Genomic DNA, 10127 nt, shown 5'->3' with positions numbered 1-10127 from the left:
GGAGGTTCCTTCTGTTTCGATTTGGATTTGGTGATTTGGCCTCCGAATTGGACCGAATCTTCTCCAAATCAAATTGCCAACTGGAGCTTTGAACGCCCCTAATACCTTGGTCGGGGAGGCCCCAAAATCCTTCAGACCAGCCACCACCTCTCTGTTCAATGTCAGGCAAATTTTATTGCTACAAAGTGATAGAAGATAAGAATAATGCAAACAACTCTATATCTACGAGTCCTGGAGCTGTCACGAGAGGGGAAGGTATGTCTGTCCAGTACGTGAGCTTCATCCTAATTTGGTTACTTACTGGTTTCTCCTATTTTGGTCCATCTACTGAAACTGGAAATCCCAGGGGTTCTGCAGTTTGGCACTGTGACCTGCAGAAAGTCCCTTATGGCATGTTGCCTTGGAGGACTTGGGGGGTGGGTCCATGACTCCGTGGTGTGGCCCACAAATATGTGGCCTCTGGCCACTTAAAAGTCGGAAAGGCCTGAATTTAACTAAGATTATTTAAATTAGCCATTTTGGGCCTTTGTATACACCATATTTGTTCCCCTTTCTTGCACTGCAACTGTATGAGCAGGTTTTCTGGACACTTTAGAAGTCTTTCTGGTGCAGTGAACTAAAACTCCTTGGATGTAGTTTAGTTTGGCTCGTTGGGAATTAAAGTGTCACATCCATGGATTTGTTGCGTGCAAACACAAGGGCACTCAAATACATGTAACGAGCCTCTTTGTCCACCAGGTGGTGCTGCGACTTTTTTGTAGTTCACCCTTTCCAATTGCTTTCACTTTTGAATTGCTTTTGCTTTTTTTTCTTATATGGTTTGTTGGCTCCCTGCTTTCACAGCTGTGTGGCAGGGCACAGGCACAGAGTGTGTGGGGTGCCCCAGGCCAGGAGGCAGCACTGGACCATCCCACTCTCCTGCAGCACTGGTCAGGGACCCAGCTTAATTTGTCTGACAACCTAGTGCGTGTAAACACAGATGCGACACTCCAAAATAAACAAGTTTAAATTTTATAAACCTATTTAATTTAACGATTATTAAAACCCAGGGTGTGTACAGGTGCCCTTTAGTCATGATTTAAACAATCAACTAGAAATCTGTGATTTAAATACTCTTCCATTTGTACTTTAGCCATTTTCTGAAGATGCATCCACATTCTCATAATGGTTCTGTCAACCAAAAATTTGTAGTTAAGTCCTTTGTGCTAGACTTGGTGTATCTTTTTGGTATCTGGGAAGGTATACTTTTAACTATATAAATTAAGCAATTATAAGGACTAATATTTTCAGGACTGTATTTTTTCATTACGTTAGGAAAAGAGGTGAACGATATGTTGTTTATAATTTACTTTTCGCTTCCTACTAAATCTTTCATTATATAGGAAAAATGCAGGCTATATCTCACACACTGACTCCTCAGTCTATATTTTCACTGACTGCCTGTCTTGTATGCATACCAGCCCAGCCTCTGGCTTTTTCACTTTGCATTCCATCCGGGAAGAGCATGCATCAACTGCTGAAACTTCCTTAGCCTGACGAAGGATTTTTGAACCCAAAAGCTTGCTTAAATATTGTTCTCCAACTATTTAGTTGGTCTAATAAAAGTTATCAGATTCACCCAAAGAACCTTGTCTGCCTATGTCCTTAGACCAACACGGCCACAACCTACACCCTGGTTATATCTCAGTGTTTTTCACAAGGTCTTATGGAATTGGCTTGCTTATCTCTTTACATTTATCTGGAGTTTCTAATTTTTGTCTGTAACATATTTTGTCTTACATTTAGAGTTTTTCAATGCATTTATTTTTTAAAAGAGGAACCTCTAAATGATTTAAGAAAATGTTTAAATAATGACTTTTTTGGTTTGGTTATCAACCCAACCTAGGAGCTGTTTTGGGGTTTTTTTGCAATCCCATAGGCTACTGTAACCAGATTCTCTTTCCTTGGCCCATTCATAACACATGGACTAGTTAGTTACAGAGGTACGGGCCTCCTCCAGTCTCTTGATGGGTTGGAGAAAATGGGAGCTGAGAGAATTTACTGCACTTCATCTTGTTCTTTTGCCTTTATTGGTAGGCTTATAGTAGTTTCTCTTTTGCTACCTCAGGGAAATATTCATGACAGAATACAGGAACCAGATGGGTATGAAACAATAGGTAATACTAATCAGTGTTTTGGTATTGACAAAAAGTTGCCAAATGTTCTATTTCTCTTGTTGGCACCATAATACATGAATCTTTGTTCCTTCCTGGTAATTGCAGATAAATTCAGTAACTGTTGAAATAGTTGTCTGAGTCCTTGGGGCAATTTGACAAACGGTGACTTAGGAGAAAGAGAAGAAATATAAACTAACCCTTTGTTTGAAGTCTAGTTGGACTTTGTAAGGCTATTTAGCTGATCCCAGATGCATCTGTACTGCCAATAAAACAAATCACTTGTAACCATTTCCATAGCATAAATTTTGGTATTTCACTCCCAGGTCCTTATTTACTGGTGTTTCCCAACAAACAGTGAAACAGCTAAAGGGTCCAGAGCAGGTTGCTCTATCAAGCAAAAGTTTCTGAAAAAGTTGCTATGTAGACATGGGTCATTACAGCTTTACCAGTAGCTGTGAGACTGGATACCCCCATTCTGATAATCTTCTTTTGAGATCAAAAAAACATGGTTGCTGAGACTTGGTTTCTAAGTGTATCTTTTGTGTTTTATATCATTACTTGGTTATATTGGCTTGATGTCTGAGATTATTCTTGTATTGTTGGTATAAGTCACCAGGTGAAAGATCTCTCGTGTCTCTGAGGCCATACTTGTAGTATATGAAACTAGAGTGATAACGTGGTCTCTAGGAATCGAACAGTCCCGGCAAAATGTGTTTTTGTTTTTAGAAAAAAGGACATAGAAGTAGTCGCTGTCCCAGCCCATTTGTAGAGGGTTGCAGAATTTCATGAGCCAAACTGATGACATAGAGGGAGTTAAGTTAATTAAAGTTCCAATTCTTTAGCCCAGTGATCCTTGGCACTCAACTGCCCTCAGTTGTGATGGATGGCCTAGGAATATCTTTCCAGTCTTCATTTCTGCTACTCTGCTTTTTTCTTCTATCCTTGATGGTTGTTTCCTTTTTCTCCTGGAATTACCACAGATTTTAAAGTTGGAAATTCAGCTCTGATACAGATTATGGTTATGGTTCTATTTCTCCCTCTTTTGACCCTTTGAATAAGGCATTAAGAAGTGCAGAAGTTCATTCCTTGATTCAAATTGAATAGCTTCATTAAGGTTCAGCTACCAAGAACTGTCCCAGGCTCCTATCATTTCTACTTTTTCTTTGTGAAACTTCAAGTTCCATGATTTCCTTAGACTAACCTATCGAAAGCACCTTGTGAAATATATTAACTAGTTAATTATCTGACTTGCTGTTCCGACTTGATTCTTTATTCCTTTGTCTACCTTCTTGCCAGGCAACAGGCATGCAATTTAGTACCATGTCCGTCTTTCTAAAGTTCTTAATTCATAGGACTGACACATGATGCAGTGGTTGTTCAGTTTACTGGATGACTTTTAGTCAAAAGTTAATATAAAATGTGGGAAGTGTCATCAAAGCGTAGAGAATACTTTGCTAAGATTCCTGCTAAGGTGCTATCCATAGACTTCATTAGTTCTGTATCTACATCCAGGGTCTAAGACAAATTTTCTTACCCTAATAGTCCTTCTCTCATTGCTGGGATTCCTGGAAAGAAGCTAGAGCTTTCATTCCATTCTTCCAAATACTGCCTACTGCAAATGAGAAAAAGAGTCTCCATATCTTACTCAGTTCTACTTGTGCAGAGGCTTTGCTAGTGAATACATTCAGCATCCACCTCTGCTCCTCTTTGTAGTGTTTCCAGATGGCAGCAAGGTGAAATTCACGTACTTTGGTAGTAACCCTGTTACCAGGGTTTGGAATAGCAACTGAGTACCTAGTATGAATTCCATACTTCTGTAGCTTGATAAATCTTTTCTTGACAACATAAGGCACTGAAGCTGATTGTATGCTTGGGTAGGTGCATTTAGTTAATATTTGAAGAGTATCTACAGCCATAAAGGCTAGAAACTTTTTTTTAAACTGAAAACTTAAAATTCTAGAAATATTGAGAGGCTCCCAATCTTCAGGGACTCATTCACGGTTGATTTTGAGTTTATGACAATATAATATGAGGAAGAGATGTAGCACAGTTCCTTAAGAACTTCTTTGCATGTTAGGTTTTCTCATTTAAAAAATAAAAACAAACTTCCAGTGACTCCCCACAAAGTCTTAACTGAGCACCAGGTTCTGATTAGTTGTTGATATCTATGGTTAAGGTAACTTAATTCCCTTGGGTGACAAGGAGGGTTCGTCTATCTATTAAGCAGTACTGAGAGCTGAATTAGCATGTTCCTTATTTTCGCTTAAGGTGTAAAAGTATAAATCTGTTTGCGTGGTAGATTAGCACATGATTTTAATAAAGAAAATTGTGCAGGACCAGCTGCCTTCAGCTACTTGGGAAGTTACTTTTCTGTCAAGGACATGACATTCATTTTTATTCTCTAAAGAAGCTATTAATAGTTGACAAAATGCTGGCTAAAGCAAAGTTTTTTGAATCTGTATTTAACTGTGCCTTCTGGAGTCATGATTTATATAACAGTCCACCAAAAGATTTTTGTTTTGTTGTGCTGATTTCACATTCATTATTCAGAAATGTAAGGATTTAGTTGATGCTTTTGTACTTTCCAATTTTGTATTTGTATCAGTGTTGCCATGCTTTTCACTGCATTGGATGTTATATACATTTTTAAGCAACTAAGCTGAGTTCAAGTATTCTGTTAAATTGAAATGCATAGAACAAAATATATAGTACCCTTCAGCTGAATTAAGCTAAACCTAATTAGGGATGCTTAAATTCAGAATTGGTGTGCTACTGGAGTTCAGTGCTATTTCACTCGTAAGCTTTAAATTCTCCCCCCCACCTCTGTTATTTCAGACAGTCTTTCCTGAGAGTCTTCATGTACACAAGCCATCAGTGAATGCACTTTTGTTTTGGCAATTATGTGTAATCTGTTTTTCGTGCCCAGTGAGGTGGAGTTGCTTTTTCAAACTAATCATTTAGACACCATGAGATTAGTCTGAGGACAATTTTGCTTAAGCTGACTTCCAGTTCATTTCTTCTAAAAGAAAAAATGGTCTGTTTGCCAGTGTTCAAGATCTGGAGTGTAGCATATTGACCATTACAATTAGGCTGACCAAAGCACTGGCAGCTGGCTCACACAGAGGTAGAGAAGCCTTTCCGTGTCCTCTCTCTCCAAAGGCTCCTGTGTAGCCAGTAGTTTACTAAGATCAGCTCTTTTCCAACTGCCTAGATATATTTTGACCACTTTGAGAAAAGATTTAGGTAAGAAAACACTTCAATGTAGATGGAACCAGTCCTAAATTCAGCATTTTAGCAATACTATATTTATCTGCATACCACATGCATATTTCCCTCAAAAATTAGCCCCCTGAAATGGGATGTACAGGTTTCCCTTGATTTATGTGGGTTCTGTATATGCAAATTTGCTCCTATGAGATGACCCCTTTTTATACCCCAAATTTGTTATATGTGAGGTAAATTCACTCCTGTGCCATCAGGTCCAGGGCTCTGCTTGTCCCCATTCACCCCAGCCCCTGGGCTACACCATGCTGTGGTGCAGGCAGGTGGTGTCAGCTGTTCCTGGGGCCATTGCAGTAGGGGGTGGGGTGAGTGGGGAGAAGTGGAGGCCTGGGGTATGATCAGGTAAATCTATAGGGGGAGGGGGAGGAGTGTGGTGCAGCCTGTTGGTCGCTCCTTGGGCTGCAGCAGGGAGCAGAGGAAACTGTGGGGGCAGGGCATGGGACGGGACAGGAGTGGGGTACGGCTCTTGCTGCCAAGCATACCCTGGCAGGGCTGTGGGTTGTGGGGCTGTGCTGGACTCTTCTCTGGGTGTGCATGCCCCTGGATCTGTGTGTGGGAGGAGAAGAGGCTGCCAGCTGGGGCCAACAGTGGCACTGGGCTCTTCCTAGCACTTGGTGGCAGTGCTGAGAGGGCAGGTTGGGGTGGGGGCTATGGCAGATTTTGAGGTGGCAGCAGCCCCCCTCCCATCTCCACAGCCTGTCCTGAGCGCAGTGAAGAACCCAGTGCTGCTGCTGGCTCCAGTCTGCAGCAGAAGCCAGCTTTCCTCCCGCGTACAGATCCTGGGACGCTCACCCCCTGGGAAGAGTGTGGCACAGCCCCCCAGCCACAACCTTCTCAGGGTGCAAATAGCAGCAAGAGCTATGGCCCCTCATTCCACACCCTGCACCCACTCAGTTTCCTCAGCTTTGCTCTCCGCTGCAGCCCCTGGAGAGGCTGATGCACCCTTCCCACCGCCCCTTCCCTAGTCCCAGCTTTACTCCTTCCCTCCCTCACTGCTATTAGAATGTATCCCTATTTCTTACATTGTAAACTGAGTTCCCTTTATGCGAATTAGATTGATGTGCAGCTTTCTGGGAATGCATGTACTGCATAAATTAAGGGAAACCTATATGTCTTAAGCAGGGAAAGCAATTTCTAAACTGAAATAGAAGCATGGGCACGCTAAAATGGCTGCTGAAGGCTCTGCTTCTCTCCCTTCTCTCTGGGGCTTGCATTCATCTGGGGCAGAGTCCAGTTTCAGCCTCTTGTAGCTGCTGCTGAGTTGATAGCAGCTTTTGGTTTCTGTGCTATGTTTGTTTATATTTCATACATAAAAAAATGGGGCTCTATCTTTTTGTTTCTTTACTCAATTTTTAGTCCTTTTCTTTAACAGCTCATTATGTATATTTTCTTTGTCTTCAGTATTTGTCCCCTCCTTGTGCTCTCTCTACTGTTGTCCCAGTCACTGGCGATGTGTAGGGGGTGCATGCAGGTGCACGTGCACCCCTTGATATCAGCAGTGTACCTCCTGGAAGCGCCAGCCAGAATCAGAAGTGCATTTCTAGTTTTGCCACTGGTTTGGTGATTGGCTGCTGGGGATCCCCCCCCCCTCCCCTTTTGGCAATTGGCTGGCTGGTGCCCCCCCAGACTTGGGAGGCACCAGTCACCCGTGGTCCCAGTATTTTTCTCTGTATTGGATCTTCTGATTCATGTATTTGTTTCTCTACCCATTTTTACTGTCTCTTTCAACACTGTGCTCTTTCTTTTTAATTTTTTCCATCAGTTTTTTTAATTCAATTTACTCACCTCATCATAGACACACACTCATGTGTAGATCTGGACAATTTTGCTAGAGATGCAGCCAGAGGACCACACTTATTGGCAAAAGCTGACGTACAAGGGAAAGGATGAGACAGTAGCTAGTGTAAGTGCACAAATGAGACATCAGCTTAATTTCACTCCAGTTTATGTGAAAGGAGAGCTGCTGTGATTCATATCAGAGTGTTCTCCCTGGACTTTATTCAGGGATTCTATTTTTATTAGCCCTGTCTAATGTTTTTGAAAACACTTGAACTTATGATGCATTTTGAAAGGATGAAAGGGCATTCTTTTTTTTTCTTTTTTCCCCTTTGTGCTAAATGGATAGACTTGAGGATATGGAGTAGAGATACATTTACATGAGTAAGTGGGTAGAGATGAGGACAAGACTCTGTCAAGCTTCATATTTGGGTCATTTATAGCATAATAGAGCTATAATACCTGTACCGTTTGCTACTTAGAACTTTGCTGGTAGCAACAGAAATTAGAAGTGCTATGGTCTTGTCAGTTTTGCTGCTGACTACTTAATGTAAATGGCAGCAGTAAAAATAAGACCGTTTTAGGAGTGTTAATAGGACTGGAGCTGTTTACCAGTAGACTTAAGAAAGCACTGCATTAGTGTACATTATATTTGCAACTATGGGAGGGTTTTCACAACCATTGGGACTGAAGACTCAGAAGCTTAGTGTTCGTACATAGGGAAGAATTTTGTCTACTGGGCAGGTCCTTCATCTTAATTATAAAGTTTAAGCTCCAGGCATAAACTGCAGATGAGGATTGAAGTCTTCTTCGCAAGGGGAAAAAATAATCTGTTCTGGTTCAGGCTATGCCTATAGCAACATAAATGGCAAAGTAGGGAAGGAAGAATAGAGAATAAAAAATTTACCTGAGTTTCAAATTTTCTGGTTTTGAAAACTATTTGTAAATTGCTTTTTTGAGGATGACAACTAGCTGGGAGCATATTAGAGAAATGGAGCACTAATTGAAGGTGTGGGATAAAAACTGATGTATTTTGATAAAATGGATGTTTAATTTGTGTTGCTTTAATTGATACAGATACGAGCTCAAACACCATGAGTACATGACTTCAAACATGGACAACTGGATCTGCAATAAATTGTGATTGGCCTTAAACTGACTTTCAGCCATAGCAAAGCCTCACAGGATCTCTCCTTTCTGCTTTACATCTATATAGTCTCCTCACACCACCAGTTCAACCATGTATGGAAGCGCTCGGTCAGTTGGTAAGGTTGAACCAAGCAACCAGAGTCCAGGGCGTTCACCAAGGTTGCCACGATCACCGCGCCTGGGTCATCGTCGAACCAACAGCACTGGTGGGAGCTCTGGAAGCAGTACTGGAGGTGGCAGTGGGAAGACACTTTCCATGGAAAATATTCAATCCTTAAATGCTGCCTATGCCACATCTGGCCCTATGTATCTCAGTGACCATGAGAACGTGGGTGCAGACACCCCTAAAAGTACCATGACTCTCGGTCGATCCGGCGGACGGCTGCCTTACGGTGTGAGAATGACTGCAATGGGTAGCAGCCCTAACATTGCCAGTAGTGGTGTTGCCAGTGATACTATTGCATTTGGAGAGCATCACCTTCCTCCAGTGAGCATGGCATCCACTGTGCCCCACTCACTGCGCCAGGCCAGGGATAATACTATAATGGATCTGCAGACACAGCTCAAAGAGGTATTGCGGGAAAATGATCTGCTGCGCAAGGATGTGGAGGTGAAAGAAAGCAAGCTGAGCTCCTCCATGAACAGCATCAAGACCTTCTGGAGTCCTGAGCTAAAGAAGGAAAGAGCACTAAGAAAAGATGAAGCTTCCAAAATCACTATTTGGAAGGAGCAGTATAGAGTTTTACAAGATGAAAACCAGGTTAGTCGTCTAAGATCTTTATGTGAAGGGGAAAGGGAAAGGAGTTATGTAGTTGGTGGAAGAGAGTGGGGACTTTCATGGGTTTCTGTTTTGCACTGGAAGTTAATATTGGGTTCCACCCCCTGGTTAGACACTGAGAGAAATGTTGGAGATTTTTCCACTTGAAGGGAATAAGTGAGTGCGGTTTTTCAAACCAAAGTGGTGTTTGCTGAAAAAAAGTTATATTGGAAACTGTTTAATTAATTGCTGGCAAAAATAGTCACTGTGATCTTATTATGTGGTGCACTGAATCCTGACCAGATTCCTGTTGATTTGTACACAGAACGCTTAGGCTAATCCATCATCTGTTAAAGCATACTTAGTCATTTCCAAATGAACATCCCTTGGCCTCCAGCTGGGAAGGCATACTAAATCAGAACTGAATTTGTTCCTGATAATTAGATGGCTTTAGAGGTACTGAACTATGTCCTCCGTAGCACCTGTCAAGCCAGCTGATGCTCACAAAGCATTGAATACTCTTCAGCTTTTCTTGGCTCAACAAGACATAGGTGATTAATTATTCCATTGTGCAGAATTATCCTTTATGTTGGCAGTGAGTGCATGCAAGAGCAACATTCTTTAACAGACTATTTTATTCCCTTGTAATTCTTATATAGCAAGCACTCTGAATTTTTGTAGTGAGAAAGTGTACTTTTAGCATTTATCTGGGCAATGTAATTCTCAACCTAGGGTGCGTACAATTTGCACTTGAGATTTTTATAATATAGCTTCATTACAAATGTCAAAAAAGTTCTTTATTATATTCCAGTATGGCATGTAGAATAATTAAAAGTGGCTAAATACTGGTAATAAATGACTGGATTACTAGTGGTCATTACCAACCCCGTGAGAGTGATGTATTTAACCCAATTTTAGTGCATACTAAAAGGTTTCCTGACTCTGAGCATGGGTAGCTGTTTTACTCTTATGTCATGTAATCTAACCAGTTAGTTGGTTTTTTTGGG

The 10127-nt window shown here is 41.4% G+C and overlaps 1 protein-coding gene across 6 annotated transcripts in view; it reads left to right on the top strand.

Annotated features, from left to right (window-relative positions):
• The window catches only part of ERC1 (ELKS/RAB6-interacting/CAST family member 1), a 467579-nt gene that overhangs the window by 13433 nt on the left and 444019 nt on the right, over positions 1–10127 (top strand). For all 6 annotated transcript variants that reach the window (XM_019544570.1, XM_019544571.1, XM_019544569.1 and 3 more), the window contains exon 2: positions 8292–9123. In XM_019544570.1, the coding sequence (XP_019400115.1) occupies positions 8455–9123 (669 nt within the window). In that variant the 5' untranslated portion in view covers positions 8292–8454. The remainder of the gene's footprint in view (positions 1–8291; positions 9124–10127) is intronic.

This window comes from Crocodylus porosus, unplaced genomic scaffold (genome assembly GCF_001723895.1).
Source record: "Crocodylus porosus isolate Cpor-Errol unplaced genomic scaffold, CroPor_comp1, whole genome shotgun sequence".
Lineage (NCBI taxonomy): Eukaryota > Metazoa > Chordata > Crocodylia > Crocodylidae > Crocodylus > Crocodylus porosus.
The sequence above is the reverse complement of the archived record's forward strand: the minus strand, read 5'-3'. Positions and strand labels throughout refer to the sequence as shown.